At 45.9% G+C, this 21251-nt stretch overlaps 1 protein-coding gene across 2 annotated transcripts; it reads left to right on the top strand.

The window, feature by feature from the left end:
* The first annotated feature begins 11726 nt into the window (after positions 1–11726).
* Positions 11727–20945, top strand: LOC105046444 (ABC transporter B family member 11-like). 2 transcript variants are annotated; one of them, XM_073252545.1, is made up of 13 exons: positions 11749–11921; positions 13519–13573; positions 15035–15210; positions 16240–16461; positions 16580–16818; positions 16945–17470; positions 17600–17873; positions 18002–18124; positions 18191–18674; positions 18758–18986; positions 19079–19345; positions 19433–19696; positions 19792–20945. In XM_073252545.1, exons 1-13 carry the CDS (start codon positions 11754–11756, stop codon positions 20434–20436), a joined length of 3672 nt encoding a protein of 1223 aa, XP_073108646.1. In that variant the 5' UTR covers positions 11749–11753; the 3' UTR covers positions 20437–20945. The 2 variants fall into 2 exon arrangements, with proteins under 2 accessions (XP_010923337.1, XP_073108646.1); XM_010925035.4 differs by having other exon boundaries at positions 11727–11921; positions 18002–18674.
* Positions 20946–21251: the final 306 nt, after the last annotated feature.

Consider the following 21251-nt stretch of genomic DNA (forward strand, 5'->3'; position numbering starts at 1 on the left):
GTGACGACTCGAAAATACCGTCAGTTGATCTGGTGCCTTGTGGAAGTCGGACGTCGGCCGCCACCCCCGACAGTGAGTCGGTGATATGGGTTCGGCCGGTTGGAAACAGTATTGGTATGTTCGGCCGACATACCTTCGATTAGATATTGTCGGCAGTCATTGTCAGAGTCGTCTGTCCGTCCGATGGGTAGAGTCGGGCGTCAGTCGGACCGTTCCGAGGATAAGTCGGCATATAGGGGTCAGTTGGTATATCCCAACAGTTGCCCCCCTCACTTCTGAGTCTGATGTCGTGTTGGCCTGCGTTACCACGTGGGCGACGGCCTTGGGCAAAAGGAGTGATTTTTCATCACGTCATGTCCCGATCCTGGCGACCGCACCAACAGACGATCCGGTGTCAGACATCTCATCGGGAATGCAAACCGTCGTCGATTAATTAATTCTAAGATGCGGTTTTTTCGCCACGCGTCAGGGGGCTATTGGGTCGGAACCGTTCACACGGATGGAGGCGACGTGGCTCGATCTGGGGCAGGTGTGTCGAACCGTCAAACCGAGGAAGGGCCCAAGCGCTGCCACGTGTCGACATCCAAGAAACCCTCATTCGGCGCGCTTTCATCTCGACCGTCGAAGGGCCTTATATATATGCGGCCACTCACATCCAAAACTTCACTTTTTACTGCCTTGTTTCTGGCGCTGAGGCCCTGTCGAGTTGTCTCCCAGTTTTAGGTAGCTGTTTCCGTCCTCCTTCTTTGAAAGCTCTTCTCGAAGTTCTTTCATTCTTGTCTCCTTGCATCCTTACTCCCTTGACATTTTTCTTTTTGTTCTCTTTTCTTGGGGCTAGCATTATGGCTAGAACCTCTCTCTGAGGAAGTCCGTCGGAGAACCCGACCGATGATTCCTGATCGACCCCGGAGGTGGAGGCTTCTTCACTTTTGGGGCCGAATGTCAAACGGCTTAGGGAGCAGTATGGTATCCCGGAGCAGTTCGAATTTTTCACCCCTGGGGCTGAGGGTCGGGTTAACAACCCGCCTCCGGGCCAGGTGGCCTTTTATGTCGAGGATCTTGAGACAGGTCTTAGCTTTCCGATTCTGGGGTTCGTCCGAAATGTCTTGGATTATTACGGGCTTTGTCCGGCGCAACTGGCGCCGAACTCAGTCTGGTTAATAATCAGCTTTGCTTTGTTGTGTCGGCTCTAGCCGATCTTTCCTCTCATTTCTCTCTTTCGGGTGTTCTTCGTCCTCCGACCTCACCCAAAAGTCCGAAGGTGGTGGTTCTTCAATCCTCGGAAGGGCCTTTCGTTCATTATCGGTCTTCCATCGTCGATCTACGGATGGAAGAACCAATTTTTCTTTGCTTCTTTTTCACTATCCTGGGGGTTTCCTTCTCACTGGGACGACCCTCGAACTCAGTCGGACGAAAATAGTCAGATGGAGGCAGGAGATCGAGAGGACTTTCACCGACTAAAGGATGTGTCGGTGCCGAAGCAGAGAGAGCTCGTCACCAAGCAAGCTCTGTACGACGTCGGTCTGAGTTCAGTTTCCCGCTTAGGTACAGTTCGATCTATCGGTTATCTTTTGGCTTTTTCATCCGTCTTCGAATTTGTGCTAATCTTTCATCGAAATTGCAGGCATGCCGTCGAGAGTAAGAATAACAGATGCCGACATTCGGCAGCACGCGGCGAGAAAGAGACCGACGCCCGGGGCCGGACCTTCGCGGCCACCCAAGAGGCCCCAGACATCATCCCTGACCATCGTTGCGAGGGCGGCCGCACAGCCTGACACCGAACGAGCGTCGGACTTTGAATCGGTCATCGCCCTATCGGTGCCAGCGGTGCCACCCGAGGCGCTGTCCGAGGAAAGGGCGGCGGAAGGGGCAGCCGAAGGAGTATTGATGGCCCCGCTTGTGGAAGAGGTTCGGGTCGAAGCACGTGAGCCCGAATGACCTGCGGCGGCTCCCGTCGCACCTTTGGGAGGAACTCAGTCGAGTTCAAGTTTCCAATCCTTCTCCGATCTCTGGGCCTGGGCAACTGATTGGGGGAAGGCTCCGATGGTGCCGGTGGATGACACAAGGTCGGCGGACTGCGTTGTGTCGTCCGACGTTCGGGTTCCCGAGGGAGCGTCGGCCCTGGCCAATCACAATTTGGCCAAGAGGTTGTGTCAGGCAACCATTCTCCCGACCGACCGGGAGCTTTTGAGGAGTCGATCGGTGATCGAGATGCTCTCTTCCTTCTATCCTACTATGATCCAGGTGAGTTCTTCTTCTTTTTCTTTCCTCTCCATTATTATTTTCATCATTTTAGTTTTCTGACGATCGGCCTTCTACTTGCAGCTGATTTACAACATGTCCGAGTTGGAGGTCAGGTACCGGAGGTTCGGCGACGTCCGGGCAGCTTGGAAGGATAGGGTTGAAACCGCCGAAGCCGAGAAGGCGATGCTGGTGGAACAGCTGAAGCTGTCGGCCGACCGTGAGGCCAGGCTCGAGGAGGAGATTTTTCGACTCACCGACGGCCTGGCTGCCTCGGAGGCCGAACTTCAGTCGGCCCGCGAGTAGGTCCAGCGCAAGACCCGTTCTGTTCACCGGCTGCGGCGTGAGCGGGATGGCTGCATTAGAGAGCTCGAGGCCAAGCGCGAACAACTTCAGATTAGCCTGGAGAATCTGGCTAAGGCCGAGGAGAACCTGTCCTCCACCCAAGCCGACGCCGACATAGCGAAAGCCGAGGCAGAGTCGGCTAAAGAGGCATTGAGTCGGGTGGTGGAGGACTTCCGTGGCTCGGACGAGTACCGGGAGGAGCTTCTCGAGAGCGGCTTCGCCTCCTACCGAGTGGGGTACGAGGATGCTTGGGATAAAATTCAGAGTCTGCATCCGGAGCTCGACCTGAGCATCGTCGTCCCTCCGGGGTCGGAGGACCAGGCCGTAGAGGAGGCTGACCCAATGCCGAAGGATCAAACGACTGCGGAGGAGGCCATCCCTGGGCCGGTGGAACGAGCTACCGAAGGTGAGGCGGCTCCAACCTTCGGTCCCACTCCGACCCGAGCGGGTACATCGGTCGCTCCCGAACTCCTTCCGATGCAGGAGGTCGATTCCGACGAATAGTCGGAGTGTCTGCTCCATTGTTTTTGTATTCTTTTATTTTTTGTTTCGCCTTTGATACTTGTAATCGGGCTTCGGCCCAATTTTGTAAGTCTAATTTCAACTAAATGAAATCAAAGACTTTTCAAACTTTTTTCCGCATGCGGTTCAAAGTGTATGTCTCGCCGAGCCATCCCCGAGAGTATAGGTTGTAACCCCGACATACCTCGTTAGGACGTTCGATAGGATCCAGCGTAGTTGATCAAGGTAGTCAGTGGCGTGTGCCATGCTAAGGGTAGAGCAAGCCCCGATCGCAGGCCGACGTCCTGACTGTCGTACAGGTTGCATAGGATCCGATGGTCGGGAGTCGTCTCGACTGTAGGTCGAGCGTCCGTCGCCCGGATCTTGGTCAGGCGTGCACGTCAGATCGGATGTCGGCCAATCCCCGAACATAGCATGTCGACACGATCATTCCGTAGAATCTGATAGTCAAGTAGTGTCCGACGTATTCGGATAGGATAACGATGACAAGTCGAATATCCGTTGTCCGGCCCTTGGTCGGGCGTGCACGTCGGGTCGGGTATCGGCCAATCCCTGAACGTAGCATGTCGACACGATCATTCCGTAGAATTTGATAGTCGAGTAGTGTCCGACGTATTTGGATAGAATAATGATGACAAATCGAATATCCGTTGTCCGACCTTTGGTCGGACGTGCATGTCAGGACATATGATAAACGGTGGCAAGTCGAATATTCTTCGACCAATCATGACCAAGTTGGTATGTCGCGAGTGCGACCGCGGTCATCTTGGCATTTTGCCCTTCTTAGTCGAAGCTAAGTCGGCAAGTTAGCCAGCAGCGTTGATCGAGAGTCGACTGTGGAAGGAGTGCGGCTTCAACTTAGAGAGGTTTCATCGCCAGCGCTGGCCTTCCGTTAGTGTAGACAGAACGGTTTTTGTAAGAGTCCGATATGTCGTTGGCGATCGGGCCGTAGGTTCCCAACGAAACGTTGGGCCCAAGTTGGGGCGTCGGGACCCGTACTTCTAGCGAGGGCCGACCCTCGACAGAGAGCCAGACTTTGTAGACCCTGGGGTTTTGAAATTGAGTTGTATTCTGAACAAGGGCATACAGAATTCACTGATGATACAATTTTAGGTTGTCAGCATTCCAAGTCCGGAGAATAGCCGTCTCTTCCAGGATCTCAAATCGATAGGCGCCCGGCATGCAAGTATCCGCTATCTTGTAGGGTCCTTCCCAGTTCGGGGATAGTTTCTCTTGATCCTGGGGCTTCGAGACTTCCGCCTTCCTTAAAACCAGATCTCCAGGTCTGAAAGACTTTGGCTTAACTTTAGCATTGTAGTATCGGGCCACTCTTTGTCGGTAGGAAGCCATGCGGAGTTGAGCCTCGCGTCGGAGCTCGGGTAGGAGGTCCAAGTCAGCTCTCCGACACTCGGAGTTGCTTGATTCATAGTATTGCTTAACTCTAGTCGATGGTAGCCCGATCTCTAGTGGGATCATTGTCTCCATCCCATAGGCCAAATTGAAAGGAGTTTCTCCAGTCGGGACACGGAGTGTCGTTCGGTATGCCCACAGGACCGAGTGTAATTCCTCGACCCAGAGACCTCTGGCTTCATTCAGCCGAGTCTTCAATCCATGCAGAATGGTCCGGTTGGTCACTTCGACTTCTTCGTTGGACTGTGGATGCCCGACCGAGGTCAGCTTGTGCGTGATATGAAATCTCGCACAGAACTCTCTGAAGTCATGGTTGTCGAACTGTCGCCCATTGTCGGTGATGATAGTATATGGTAGTCCGAATCTGGAGATGATGGACTCTGGATAAAGTCTTCCATCTTACGCTCGGTGATTTGCGCCAGGGGTTCGGCCTCTACCCACTTGGTGAAGTTGTCGATTGCGACGACTATGAACTTTCTTTGGCCAGACGCCAGAGGGAAAGGGCCGAGTATGTCGATTCTCCATTGGGCGAAGGGCCACGGGGCGATAATGGAAGTTAGTTGGTTGACGGGCCGATGTTGTATGTTGGCATACTTTTGACACGGCTCACACCTCCGCACCAAATCAGCCGCATCTTTCTTCATGGTAGGCCAGTAGTAACCTTGCTGTAGGACTTTGTAGGCCAGGGGTTTGCCCCCCAGGTGACTTCTGCAGATCCCTTCATGCACCTCTCTGAGTGCGTAGTCTGCGTCTGTCGGTCTCAGGCACCTTAGCAAGGGAAGGGAGAACGACTTTTTGTAGAGTCGCCCGTCCATCATTACATATTGGGAGGCCGTCCATCGGAGTCGCTTGGCTTCCACGGGATCTTCAGAACTGGTTCCGTCAGTCAGATACTGAACTATCGGATCCATCCAGCCTGGCTCGGTCGTTAGTTGTAGCACCTCCTCAGCTCTGTCGATGCTCGGTTGCTCAAGACTCTCTACAAGCATCCATCCTAAAGCACCATAGGCGGATGTCATGAGCCTGGAGAGTGCGTCGGTTCGAGCATTCTCCATCCTGGAAATGTGAGAGATCTCAAAATACTTGAGGTGTGCTACGAGATCTCTCACCTTCTGAAAATATTTCGTCATGATCGGATTCCGCACTTCGAATTCGCCTCTGACTTGCCCTACAATCAGCTGGGAGTCGGAGAAGACTCTGAGGCTGTCGATCCCGAGCTCCTTCACCACTCTCAAGCCAGCAAGAAGCGTTTCATACTCGGCTTGATTATTGGAGGTTTTGAAGTTGAATCAGAGGGCGTACTCAGTAATTACTCCTTCCGAATTGGTGAGCAGGAACCCGGCTCCGCTCCCTTGAGCGTTGGAAGCTCCGTCTATGTGTAACACCCAGGTTGACCCGGGGTTATATTCAGAGGTCGCAGCTTCTTTGGAGCTCCCGTCTTCTGACATTTGGTCGCTTGTCGGGCATTCCGCGATGAAGTCAACCAGGACCCGGGCTTTCAGAGCAAGTCGCGGTCGGTACTGGATGTCGAACTCACTCAGTTTCACCGTCTATTTCGTCAGTCGTCCTGATGTGTCAGGGCGATACAAGATCGCCTTCAGGGGTTAGTCGGTGAGGACCACGATGGCGTGTGCTTGAAAATACGGACGGAGTCATTGCGCGGATATGACCAAGGCAAATATCATCTTCTCCACTCTTGAGTATCGAGTTTCGGCTTCATGGAGCACTTTACTGGTATTATATATGGGTTGGTGAGTTCGGCTCTCGTTCTCCCGGACGAGTACCGAACTAACCACCTCTGGGGCGGTAGCCAAGTAAAGGTACAATATTTCTCCAACCTCTGGCTTTACAAGCAAGGGTGGAGAAGTCAGATATTTCTTCAAATCTTCGAAGGCTTGCCGGCACTCATTCGGCCAAGAGAAGTCCTTTGTCTGCCTCAGGGTTTTGAAGAACGGAAGGCATCTCTCAGCTGACCGAGAAATGAATCGATTGAGTGTGATGATCCTTCCATTGAGCTGCTGTACTTTTTTTTTAGTGTTCGGGTGCCGCATGTCGATAATCACCTTTATCTTCTCGGGGTTGGCCTCAATTCTGCGTTGAGAAATGAAGAACCCGAGGAACTTCTCCAAAGTCACCCTGAAGGCGCACTTGATCGGATTTAACTTCATCCGATGTCTCCAAAGAGTGCGAAAGGTTTCTTCCAAGTCTTGGACATAATCTGAAGCCTGTGTGCTCTTCACCAGCATGTCGTCCACGTACACCTCCATGTTGCACCCGATTTGAGCTTTGAAGATCTTATTGACGAGGCGCTGGTAGGTGGCTCTAGCATTCTTCAGACCGAAGGGCATCACTCTGTAACAGTAAAAGTCCTTGGCGGTCACGAAGGTCGTATGCTCTTCGTCTTCAGACGCCATCCAGATCTAGTTATATCTGGCAAAGGTATCCATGAAGCTGAGCAGTCGATAACTGGACATCGCATCCACCAGTTGGTCGATCTTCGACTATGGGAAGCTGTCCTTCGGACAGGCTCGATTCAGATCGGTGTAGTCGATACAGATCCTTCACTTTCCATTGACTTTCTTCACCATGACGACATTGGCGAGCCAGTCGGGATATGTGGTTTCTCTGATGAAGCCCGCATCAAATAGCTTGTCTACTTCCTCATCGACGGCCTTCTGTCTTTCGGGAGCGAAAGATCGTTTCTTTTGTCTCATTGGCCTCGTGTCAGGGGCGATGTTGAGTCGGTGAGTCATTGTTTCCACAGATATGCCGACATATCTGCTGCCGACCAAACGAATATATCGGCGTTGGCTTTTAATAGCTCTATCAACTGCTGCCGCTCCAGATCGGATAACTGTGACCCGACCCAGATCACCTGTTCAGGATTCTTTGCCATCGGGATGAAAATCAGCTGTTCAGCCGGTTCACCCCGTTCCTCCTCTTCTCGTTGGTCCAACTTATTGACCGACAGGGAATCCTTCGATTTATTATTTTGAGTTGAGATTTGGAAGCATCGCCGAGCGAGCTGTTGATCCCCGCGCATTTTTCCAGCTTCATTTTTAGTCGAAAACCGGACCAGCAAGTGATATGTCGAGACTATCACTCTGAGGGCATTTAATCCGGGTCTTTCAAGTATGGCATTATAGGCCGAAGGTACTTGGATGATCGTGAAGGTCATGCAGATGGTGCTTTGTCGTGATTCGGCCCTAGCTGTCACGGGAAGAGCAATTTCTCCTTCCATTGCGACGGCCTTCCCGACGAAACCTACTAGGGGCATAGAGACTCTCCTGAGTCGGTTGGTCGACAGTCGCATTCGGAAGAAGGTCGAGTAAAACAAAACGTTAGTCGAGCTTCCATTATCAATAAAAATTCTTTTTACATCATAATTCGCTATTGTCGTCGAGACAACAACAGCATCATCATGGGGAGTTTGGATTCCCCGAGCATCTTCATCTGTGAAAATGCTTACATCATCCCGGTGTGGCCTCTTCATCGACTCCCCTTCAGCAGTCGTTTCTCGGTCCAGTCATTTGGGGATCATGTTGATGACTCCAGCAGTAGGCTGATTGTTCGCTGCCTCTTCAGTCGGTTGGGGTCGTAGGTCAGGATGGGGTCGAGCCGACGGGTCCCTTCGATACTTTTCGAGATACCTCCATCGTATGAGGGCCTCTATTTCATCCTTGAATTAAATGCATTGCTCGGTGTTGTGACCGTGGCCCTGATGGAATTGGCAGTATTTTCTCCGATCGCGGCCTTTTGCCTTTAGAGGTGGAGACCGTCGCAGATATTCCGCTCCTTCGATCTCTATCAGGATCTGCGCACGAGGAGCAGAGAGAGGGGTGTAGGAGTCATACCTGTGATGCGTCGGTCTCGGACTCCGTCGTTGGGGCGATCTCGGGCTCTATCGTCGGGGCGAGACCCGTTTATCAGTCGGGGGCCTGCTGGGTTCAGCAGGAGCTCGATTTTTCTTTCGCTTCTCCTTCTGGCCCGTGCCTTCGGTCAGATGCCAGTCGGAAGCTCCTTCGTCCATGCGCATATATTTGTACGCGTGCTCCAGCAATTCGGCATACGTCTGGGAGAGGGTCTTGTCCAAGGAATATGTGAATCGAGACCCATTTAGTCCCCTCTTCATGGCCGAGATAGCCATATCTTCGTTGAGGTCCCGGACCTCAAGTGTGACCGCATTGAATCGGGCCACAAAGTGTCAGAGTGTCTCATTTTCTTCCTGCTTGAGGGAGAAAAGACTGTCCGAGGTTCATGGCGATTTTCGGCTGGTGCTGAAATGGGCCACGAAAGAATGCTCGAGCTGTCCGAAGGAGTGGATACCTCCTGGGCAGAGGCCAGAGTATCAGGCCCTGGCAGCTTTACGGAGTGTGACAGGAAAGCTGATGCAGAGGAGGGCATCGGTTGCCCCTTAAATTGTCATGAGATCCTTGTAGCTCTCCAGATGGTCAACTGGGTCGGTGGAGCCATCGTAAGGCTCCACATGAGGCATCTTGAACCGACTAGAGATCGATTCGTCGAGGATAAATCGGGAGAGAGGTTGGATGGTCCGAAAGTCGACGTCGTTTGAAGACTTCTGACCATCCGCCTGGAGCTGGACAAGCCGACGGTCGATTTCTTCGAACTTACGTTCGTAGTCGTCCAACCGTCAGTGTTGAGAAATCCCAGGGGTCGAACCTCCTGATGAATTTGAGAGTGAGGTGGACGGTGTCCGCGGCCGCTTCTCCTTCCTCGCTCGCTCCAGCTGGGAAGGAGAGGGACGCCGAGACTAATGGGTGTCGCATCGTGGCCGCCTCCCCCCTTCTCGATGGGAGTGCTGAGATGGCTGCTGTTGAAGAGGAGACGGTAGTTGATGCGAGCGTCGGTGGCTGCTTCTGGACAGCATAGGGTGCGCCGTCGGTTGTTCCACCGGTGGTTGCGGCAACTGAGTCGGTTGTTGTTGGAGATTTTTGACCGCATCCGTCAGAACGGTCATTTGCCGCACGATCGTCGCGATCTGTGCCTCCGTGGTCACCACCGGGTGCAGAGAGCTGGGTTCCGCTATGGAGGGTAAAGGAGGGGCCTCTTTCCGACGAAAAGAGTGCCTCGCTGATCCGATAGCTCTCGATCGCTGAGCCCTGATTTTTATCATCTCGAGAGATTTTTCAAGCTCTATGGAGCTCGCTGTCTTACCTCTGTCGACCCCTTACCTGGTGCGCCAAATCTGTTGCGGTCAATCCCCTCGTCGTCTGATCGCCGGGGATGCGCATCTGCAAGGAAAGTCCTCACTGACCGGAGATGCCTCCGACGGAGACCCTCCGACGGTCAAGTCAGAGAGGAGACTAGGCAACAGTGAAAAATCAGGGGCTCAACAGGAGAGAGAGCTCGAGAGCTTAAGAGCTTACCAAAACTGTTACCTTACCCCCTTTTATAGTAGAATGTGGTATGGTCCCGCTATTAATGGTGCAGACAACGGGGAGTTGTCAAATCGCCGGGGGCTATCAAATCGGCGTGGGTTGTCAGGTCATCAGAATTAACCTATATCCTTGGCAGGACAATGCCCTAGGGCGGTCGCACAGCATGTCCTTGACAGGACAACAGCCCATAGCGGTTGTACGGCGTTTGGGCGGGCTGGCCGACTATATGTCGGTATTCGACTGCCGGAACATCGGATGACGACTCGAAAACACCGTCGGCTGATTTGATGCCTTGTGAAAGTCAGACGTCGGCCGCTACTCCCGACAGTGAGTCGGTGATATGAGTTTGGCCATTCGACCGGTTGGAAACAGTATTGATCTGTTCGGCCGGCATACCTTCGGCTAGATATCGTCGGCAGTCATTGTCGGAGTCGTCTGTCCGTCCAGTGGGTAGAGTCGGACGTCGGTCGGACCGTTCCGAAGATAAGTCGGCATATAGGGATTAGCCGATATATCCCAACAGCAATAAATTAGAAGGGGCTACATAGGGTATTTTTAAAATATAAAAATTTGTTGGAGAAATTTTCTTTATAATTTTAGATTTATCTATTTTTTTATTTTTTATTTGGGTAAATATTTTTTTTAAATTGTCTGCTCGTATCAATTGGTTAGTTGCTTTTGCTATAATATCGGTTGGGCTCATGGGTAATAAAGTCAATAATTTTTTCATCAAAAAAAAAAAATCAATAATTTTATTATCATAATATTGATGGAATTTATAAATCACTATTTTTACTTGAAAGTTTTCTTGGAACAAGTGTAAACTTGATTTTTGGAGCCAGACATGACATGTAGATCGTTTGATCAGGGTTGAAATTTCAATCTTGTCATCGTCATTCGGAAAAATCATGAATAAAGATATTTTTTGAGAGATTTTAGGAGTATCGGAGCATTTTTCTTCTATAAAAATATATCTAGATCCATCGAAAGGGGCAAAAATATTGATTAATATCAAACATGTTACTTAATCATGATTTCGGTTCCACAAACTAGTATTTGGCCGTCCCGGCATTATTATGCTAATCTTGTTTCTTTAGGGTTACAACAACAATATAACATGCGTAATACACATGCCATCTTATTTTTAAAAATAAAAATATATATAAGTAAATAATAAATAAACATAAAAAAATTTGTTCTTAGTAATAAGGTGGGGATGAAGTGATGGAAAAAGAATAATGAGAAAATATGGATGCATGGACGCATTGCAGGAGTTCATACCATAGATATTGCATTTTATTTTTTATTTTTTTGGACCTCCGTAATTCATTTAAATTTGTGACCGTGGCAGGAGTCCTGGGACCTAGTTCAATGGTTTGCCTGGCAGGAATTCCAAAATCTGGCGCAGGTTAGTTTGATTTTCTTCATCCTCATCGCTTCCTTATAATGAAAGCAACGTACAAATGTTTTTTTTTGTATTAAAAAAAAAAATCCTTGAGTGACGCCATCCTTTCATTCAAATAATAGTTCAAAGTTGAAACCTCCACTCGGGCCACCTCCCTGTGTGCGGTGCTATCCGGTTCTCTCCCCTTCCTCCCCTTTTATTTGTTCTATTATTATTATTATTATACAACGAACAAGCAATATATACAATAAACCACATTTTTTCTCCTGTACCTCTTCCTATAAATAGAATGCAAAGGAGGATGAGATGGAGAGCAACGAAGAAGAAGAAGAAGAGAGATGGCGAAAGATGAGAAAGAAGCAAAAAAAGGAGGAGAGGAGCAGGAGGGGAGAAAAGGAGACGATGTGGAGGAGAAGAAGGTGCCCCTGTATATGCTCTTCTCATTCGCCGACGGCCTGGACGTGGCGCTGATGGCGGTGGGGACGGCTGCGGCGGTGGCCAACGGGCTGTCCATGCCGCTCATGACCTTCATCTTTGGCACGCTCGTCAACGCCTTTGGACACGCTGATGCTGGAGATGTGGTCCACCGTGTCTCTAAGGTTAGACTACTGACCTTAGAACTGAGGTTGATTTTGTGAGCTCTGCTGCACTTCTGATCTCAGGCAACTTGATCGCAGTTACTAATAATTATATGCACCAACAATACATGAACATGAACAGTACCCGTGTCCATGACCATGCATGTTTTGTGTTCGGAAGCTTAGCTGGTGTAGTTATGGCACAGTGAAAGTCAGATATATATTAAGCTTAATGATGATGCACATAGTTTATTATGATCTACATCATTTTGATTTTTTTAAAAAAAATGGATTAATTTTATTTTAGCAGAAATAAGATGTATTTTTATGCAAGTGGATGATTATGTGCATGGTATATGTCATGTAATTATTTAAAGCTATAAGAGCAGCTTGGATTTGTGACAGTTGTTGCTTGAGTCCTATACTCTCCAAATCTTGGTTGGAGATCTAATTCTACTCACAAATTGAAAGTCTCATACTGTGAGTTATGGACTGCAGCATGAGAATCTGATTATCAAATTACACGAGGAACTCAGCATAAATGCTCCAGTCTAAGCCTATGCGACCAGACAGCCAAATATACGTACTCTTGAGCAACCTCTAACACACTACTTAACTAGAGACATGAGCTTAAATATAAGACAATTTCAACCAGATATCATTCATCCGATTTAAGTTGTTTTTTCTCTTTGAAAAGTTTTAATTTTTTGGCCTCAAATTACCATTGTTCAGACTATTTGAGACCTATTGAAATAGGAAGTGCAAACTGCCTCAAAGAAGAAAGACTTCAAGCCCATATCATAACAAGCATTCTTTGTTCGGACAATCAAATGGAATGGTAATGCCTCCATGGATCTTGATTATGTGATGTTGTAGTTCATATTATTTGAGACCCAGTGAAATATGTGGTGCAAATTACATCAACGAAGAAAGATTTTAAGCCCATGGTGTAACAAGCCTTCTTTTCTCATCTAATTAAATGGAATGATGATGTCTCCATATGCCTTGATTACGTGATGTTGTTGCTTGTCATGCTTGGGAAAACTTAGGTCAAGAATCATCCTGCTTCACAGTGTGTTCCCTCTTGACTGATACTTCCCAGCATGACCAAGAGGTGGCATTAGTTATCCTTTCAAACTCTGGATAATCCTTCACAATGGACATGCTCGAACCCATGCATGCATCAGGATTCTTGTACTATATTAAATAAAAAGAGAGATCTTAGGAATTACTTCCACAGAACTTCACTAATGAGATGATCTTACAGATTGTTCATTCATTATATTTCTTTTTATACTTGATATTGACATTTGATTTCATGGGAAGTACATTTTAAAGAAGTCAATTGTCATATAAAAGAAAGACTTGTGAGTTCACCATCCATGTCCTGTCTCATCAATCATCATCCCTTCGCAAATTATTTTGCCAGTTACATATTAGTGAAAGCTACACTCCATGTTAATGCACAAAAATGTGACAGGTTGAACTTGTTTTCTTATTCATGGTGAAACAATGAATATCACTGTCTTTATATTTTTTTCGAGATGTAGCATGCTCTTAATATTATGGATGATTTTTTGAGTGATGTATTATAATGGATCTAACATTCCTATTCTAGGTGTCTCTGAAATTTGTCTACCTGGCTGCTGGATCAGGGATAGCTTCCATCCTTCGTAAGTTTTGAGACCCTTGTTACACCAATTTGCTTCTTTAGTTATTGTGCTGGATCTTAATCATTTTTCTATCAATGAATTGCATGGTGGGAATTAATTAGCACTGTTATTAAAGGCATATTGAAGTTGTCTTATACAGCAGCAACATACACAGAGTGCACATGCACCATTTCATCAGAAACATCCATAATAGCATGAATTTATGGTTATCTTCTTAACATAAATATTAATGCAATGAATAACAGAAATTTCTATGACAATTTCGAAGGCTGTATGGATTCACATTAGCTGATGTAATTCAGTCTGGTTTTTTGTTTTTCATCTCATGGACATCACTTGTCAAAAAGATCTCAATATGGTCCTCTCTCTCTCTCCCCCCCCCCCCCCCCCCTCCCTTTCTCTCTCTCACTTCTTTTTTCTTTTGTGGAGCTAGGGTTTGGCGAAGTTGGTTCTTCAAGGGATGCTCCATGCTTTGCATTAGCTTAAAATGAGTAATTGATAAAATAAGTGTTCTTACGCATCAAGTAGTTCTTTAGATTTCACAACAAGCTCCTTTCTCATCTGAAGTTGCCTTGGCTAGGAATTCTGGACCAATTGAATGGCTAGAACATTTAAAGACTTCAATAGACCACACCTCAATACATGAGGCAAATCTGATATAAGGAGAATGGGGCTTATTTTTTGGGAAATTATTCTTTGCCAAAGGAGATTGTCGAGTGTTTTTTGCTGGATTGTAACAAATCTAGTAATGGCCATGTCTCTCTCTAACACTTTAAAAATTAAACAGATTTTTCCCTTAAACACATGTGATTGAGGGTGTCCATAATCTTGGACTTCTCACATTTCATTCATTGTTTAGGCTTGCATGCAACTAAATTTTTGAATGATATGCAGGCAATTGTTATAGAACTCTAAAGGGCAGGACCATGAAGCCTGGATTAGTGGAGAACTTTAGAACCACTGACGATATAGTTTCTTTTCTGACATGATAAATCTGTGACCTAAAACCCAACAAAGCACATCACAAGAAAGAGGATACACTAACCATGTTATTATTCTGCTAATGTTGTTCCTGAATAGTGAAGCTGTTTTCAGTGAAGCTTTGTTATGCTGCCTTTTCTACTTCGAGTCTACATAATAGATGGATTGAATGAGGTAATATTCTCTTATTATTTTGTAGAAGAGTAAGTTGTTACTAGGCAACTAGGATTTTGGGGACAATTAGGGACATATTGGTTCAATGGTGTTTCTCCTTCATTAGTAGATGATGACTTGTTAAATCCTTGTGATTTTAATGGGGAATGCCCTCCTGTTTCATTTGTTATCTGTTATCTGACTGTTATATTAACTAGCTCAAAGCATTAGCTCTTTTTGATTCCTAACTGTGGGGCTCCAAGGAGAATTTCTTTGATCTTGCCCTATAAGTGATTTCTGTATGTGCGTTGAATCTACCATTGTCAGAGGTGTCGTGTTGGGTGGTAACTGGGGAAAGGCAGGCCGCACGCATTCGCAGTTTGTACCTGAAAACTATACTGAGGCAGGAAATTGCATTTTTTGACAAGGAAACAACAACAGGCGAAGTGGTTTGGAGAATGTCTGGGGACACTATACTCATTCAAAATGCCATTGGTGAAAAGGTATCTATACATATTTATCCTTTCCAATATTCTTCCATGCTATGCTCATGACAAGAACATGTTACTTTCAGCATAACATATTGACAGTCAAAGGATTATCATGCTTGTCCATGCTCAAAGAGGAGTATAACAAAATTATTGTTTATCGAAAACATATTTTTCAATGTTCTATTCAAGGACCCGACTTAAACATTATGGATATAAATAGGGAGATGAAGAGTGTTGGTGATTTTCAAATAACAAGCACCTACGCATATTCGGACAAATTGGATGGTGCAGGTAAAATTTGGGGGTTTACAACTTATGAGTTCTGACCCACAATGAAATGAAGCTAAAATTTTCTGCCACATTTCTCAGCAAATGAGAAGAAGCTCGAGCTCTGCTGTCCTCACAAGTGGAGAGCAACCTAAACTTCTTTCTCTTTCACTTCCGTGCAAATGATTTTACATATCCTCCTTTTTATAGGTCTCAAGTTAAGGCTGTTACAACATGAATTACAGCTCGATTCTTCCTTTTATAAAAATATTGATCGAAGAAATCTAGAGATTCCAACTATTTTGATACTCAAGAGGTCAATATAAATCAGAACCTCCAATGATTTCAAAGGCTTAGCTAAAAATCTAATTCAGCTTTAATAAATTTGAAAAGTGCACTGTAGTAGTATCCTAAACACTTGAGTGAAGCTGCAAGTCCATGTTATTTGAGCTGCAACAGATTTTCAGTTTTCTAGCTTGTATCTCCATCAGAAGAGGAATCAAAACTTGTACTGTTTCGTACGCCAGGTTAATGCTCAAAATATTTGTAAGTCACAGCATCAAATTTGCCAATTAACTCACTTTTAGACATTTAGTATAAAATGGCTGGTGTTTTTACTCAGTAGACTTGCATACACTTTGGTACCAGTCCAGGCGGATGCTGTAAGTTCTCTTGTAGTTCGAATGAATGAACAACTTATGTGTCCTACTCAACTAGTGAAGACAAATTGTTCGGTCTGGATCTTTAAATTTGCCTTTTTCCCCTTCTTTTTAGGTTGGGAAGTTCATGCAACTTATTTCCACATTCTTTGGTGGCTTCATAATAGCATTTACAAAAGGATGGCTTTTATCCCTCGTCATGCTGTCCAGTATTCCTCCCATCATCATTGCAGGTGCAATTATGTCATATTTGATATCAAAATTGTCGAACCGTGGACAAGCAGCATATGCTGAAGCAGGAAGTGTTGTTGAACAGACTGTCGGATCCATTAGAACAGTGAGATCAAGCCAATGTTGCATACTATTTGTTTTAACTTTTTGAGAGAAATATAGTATTTATTTAGCATCCTATCTATGATAAATGTCTAATTCTTACTTTTCCCTACAAATAAAAGGTTGTCTCTTTTAATGGGGAGAAGCAAGCCATTAGAATGTACAACAAGCTCATAAGAACTGCATACAGATCAGCTGTTCAAGAAGGAGCAGCAGCTGGCCTGGGAATGGGTACCGTTCTAATGATTCTGTTCTGCAGCTATGGGTTAGCTATTTGGTATGGTTCCAAATTAATTATTGAAGAAGGCTACAGTGGAGGAGTGGTGGTCACCGTTATGTTAGCAATCATGACTGGTGGAATGTGAGTCGCTTTCTGTACTTAAATAAAAGGAGCTAACTGAAATGTCAAGCCTTTTAGCTGCACACTTTTGCCTTCTAAATTTGCTGGCACTTTTGAGTTCAAAGTCGTGTTCTCTTTTTGCAACAGGTGTTTAGGTCAGGCATCCCCATCTGTAAATGCTTTTGCGGCCGGGCAAGCTGCAGGATATAAGATGTTTGAGGCAATCAAAAGGAAACCAGAGATCGATGCCTACGACATGAGTGGGATTATGTTGGAAGACATCCGGGGTGACATTGAACTGAAAGATGTATACTTCAGCTACCCAACGAGGCCTGACCATTTAATATTTGATGGGTTCTCACTATATGTTCCAAGCAGCACAACTATGGCCATAGTTGGAGAGAGTGGGAGTGGGAAGTCGACTGTGATTAGTCTAGTTGAGAGATTCTATGATCCTCAAGCTGGTGAAGTGCTTATAGATGGGATCAACCTGAAGAAACTGAGGCTTAGATGGATTAGAGGAAAAATCGGACTTGTTAGCCAAGAGCCTGTTTTATTCACAACAACTATCAGAGAGAACATCATGTATGGTAAAGAAAATGCAACACTTGAAGAGATCAACAGAGCATCCGAGCTTGCTAATGCAGCAAATTTCATTGACAAGATGCCCAATGTATCAAAAAAAAAAAAAAAAAAACTCATTGCTGTTCCACGTTTTACCTTTGAATGAATTAAATGTTGCAGCTTTAAGTGGTTTGTGTGATTTCAATTTGTGATTAATGGCTATGCTTCTGTCTTACAGGGGCTTGACACAATGGTTGGTGAGCATGGAACTCAACTCTCTGGGGGACAAAAGCAAAGAATTGCGATTGCACGGGCAATCTTGAAGGATCCTAAGATCTTACTTCTTGATGAAGCAACGAGTGCATTGGATGCAGAGTCTGAGCGAATAGTTCAAGGAGCACTGAATAGGATCATGTTAGAGAGGACCACCATTATTGTTGCCCATCGTCTGAGCACTGTAAGGAATGCTGATACTATATCAGTTGTGCATGGGGGAAAAATTGTAGAACAAGGTGGAATTCTAGCACATCCCTCACACTTTATATTTTCCTTCATTAAATTTATATAGATATAAACTAAATGTGTTTGTTGTTACTGAATACATATATAATGCTTCCTTCATTTGTATCCTGTTGAGCAGGTTCGCATGCAGATTTGATCACGTACCCTGATGGGGCTTACTCTCAACTCATACATCTGCAAGAGATTCACCAAGAAGCAGAAGCACCTTCAAGGGAATTAGAAAGGCTGGGTTCAAGTATTAGTGCTACAAAATCTATGAGGAAATCTGAAAGCCAGAGACTATCTTTAAAGAGATCGATGAGTTTAGGTTCCTCATCGAGGAGAAGCAGTAGGCATTCTTTCACCATTGCATTTGGTTTGCCTGGCTCCTTAGATATCCAGGATAGTGACTCTTTAGGAGATGGAACCACGGAAAGAGAGCTTGGTGATAGTGAGGTTCGCAGGCAAGTCCCTCTCAAACGGCTTATTTATCTCAACAAGCCAGAGATGCCAGTTCTTCTATTAGGATCCATTGCCTCAGCAGTGCAAGGAGTCATTTTCCCAGTGTTTGGTCTCTTGATTTCAAGTGCGATCAAAATTTTCTATGAACCACCACATGAACTGCGAAAAGATTCCAGATTCTGGACACTCATGTTTGTAGTCCTGGGCATTATTTCTCTGATAATAGTGCCCATACAATATTTCTTGTTTGGAATAGCAGGTGGGAAGCTAGTTGAACGCGTCCGTTCCTTGTCATTTGAGCAGGTTGTACACCAGGAAATCAGCTGGTTTGATGAACCTCCAAATTCCAGGTTTGATCACACAACACACTGCACTTTCTTTGACAATTCTGTAATTCCATTGTATCTGTTTTACATGTTTCCTTCCTTCTCAGTGGGGCAATCGGTGCACGGCTATCTGCAGATGCTTCAACTGTTCGAAGTCTTGTAGGGGACAACTTGGCATTACTGGTTCAGAACTCATCGACTGTTATTACAGGATTCATCATAGCATTGGTTGCAAACTGGAAGTTAACCCTCGTGATTATATTGGTCATACCTTTGGTGGGTCTCCAAGCATACGCTCAGATAAAGTTTCTGAAGGGCTTCAGTGCAGATGCTAAGGTATCTCATGCATCTTCGCGATCCCAAGCAAGCAAATGAAACATAGATAATTACAATAATCTGCAATTAAGCCAAAGTGAGGTTGGTTGCAGGTGATGTATGAAGAAGCAAGTCAAGTAGCAAGTGATGCAGTTGGTAGTATTCGAACCGTAGCATCCTTTTGTGCGGAAGAGAGGGTGATGGATACATACAGAAGGAAATGTGCTGCTCCCATCAGACAAGGAATCCGGCAAGGAATTATCAGTGGTCTGGGCTATGGCTTCTCATTTGTGATGCTATATTGTACGTATGCCCTCTGTTTCTACGTTGGAGCTCGGTTTGTGCATGATGGAAAGGCCACTTTTAACGAAGTTTTTAGGGTGAGCAGCATTCCTAGTTATTGTTCTACTTCTTCCTGTGCTTTATTTCCTCCTGCCATTCAAGTCCTCATTTCGACAAAATGGCAGGTTTTCTTTGCCTTAACCATGGCAACCATCGGAGTTTCACAGACGAGTGCATTAGGTACAGATTCCACCAAGGCAAAGGATTCAGCTGCTTCAATTTTTGCTATTCTTGATAGGACATCCAAGATCGATTCTAGCAGCGATGAAGGAATGGTCTTGGCAGATGTGAGGGGTAACATCGAGTTCCAGCATGTGATCTTCAGGTACCCATCCCGTCCTGATGTTCAAATCTTCAGCGACTTGTGCTTGAGCATTCCCTCTGGAAAGGTATCATCCGGACCTCAATGAGTTCATCAAATGATACCATGCTTTTCTTGCTGTTTTGCTATTTACCATACTGTTTAAATTTGCTTCTCTTGTAGACCGTTGCATTAGTTGGAGAGAGTGGAAGTGGAAAGTCCACTGTAATTGCGCTGCTGGAGAGATTCTACGACCCTGATTCCGGCAGAGTCTTGTTGGATGGAGCGGACATTCAGAGGTTCAGGGTCAGCTGGCTCAGGCAACAGATGGGATTGGTGAGCCAAGAGCCTGCACTGTTCCATGATACAATCAGAGCCAACATAGCATATGGGAAGCAAGAGGAGGCCTCCGAAGAAGAGATTGTTGCAGCTGCCGATGCAGCCAATGCACATCAGTTTGTATCTGGGTTGCCTCAAGGATACAACACATCCGTCGGAGAGAAAGGTGTGCAATTGTCGGGCGGGCAGAAGCAGCGAGTGGCCATTGCAAGAGCCATCATCAAGAACCCAAAGATACTTCTACTAGACGAGGCAACCAGTGCTTTGGATGCAGAGTCTGAGCATGCGGTTCAAGAAGCATTGGACCGAGTGATGATCAGTAGATCGACCATTGTTGTGGCTCACCGCCTTTCGACAATAAAAGGAGCTGATATGATTGCAGTTCTGAAGAACGGTGTGATCGTTGAGAAAGGAAGGCATGAAGCATTGATGGAGCTGGAAAATGGAGTTTATGCTTCGCTGTTGGCACTTCACATGAACGCAGCGTGAAGTTGTGTTGTACATTGCTCTGGATCGGTAGATGTTCCTGGGCGCTATCACCAAAAGCCTTGCTATTGCAGTTGCACTGGGTGACAACAATATGTTCTTCTCATAAGCAAGCAAACCCATATCTTCCTATGATTAATCTTAGAACAACAATCAAATATGACTCTGTTCATTGGAATTTTTTTTTTTTAAAAAAAAAAGAAAACAAAGGTGAACATGGAGATGAATTTATCACCCTAAGCATACGTATGCATACGCATAAACTTCATCTCTGTATTGGCATCAGCCAGCGAAGTATTTCATCATCCTAATTTTGGGACGTTAATGATATTAATTTGACTTCACAACCGCATCTCCATGCAATTGCTCGAGCATCATGAAATTCAGTGGCTGCATTCTAAATATGACCTTGAGCCCCAAATGAAATACATCCGCTTTCAGACATAAACAGATCAAGGAACACATGTAACAAAAGAAAATACCAAACAAATTAACTTACTAAAACATTCAATCTATACCATCCAACTAAGCAAGGGTAAGTAAAGAAGAGAATTTGTTTATTAACCGGTTCAACGGCCGGGAGGAGGAGGGGGGTGGGGGGTGCGGAGGCGTTAGTTATTTAATATTTATTGTATCAGCATACACCCCACATCACACGAGAAGCCATCAGATTCCATCGAAGCCCACACTACGGCTTTCAACGATCCCAAGTTGTCAAACACCCGAGTTTTCAGGGTGAACAAAATAAGCCAGTTGGTCCGGTCCGACTCCATTACCGGCTGACCTGATTGTGATATGGGTTTCGACTTTCGGCAGGC

Source organism: Elaeis guineensis, chromosome 2 (assembly GCF_000442705.2).
Source record: "Elaeis guineensis isolate ETL-2024a chromosome 2, EG11, whole genome shotgun sequence".
In the NCBI taxonomy this organism is placed as follows: Eukaryota; Viridiplantae; Streptophyta; class Magnoliopsida; order Arecales; family Arecaceae; genus Elaeis; species Elaeis guineensis.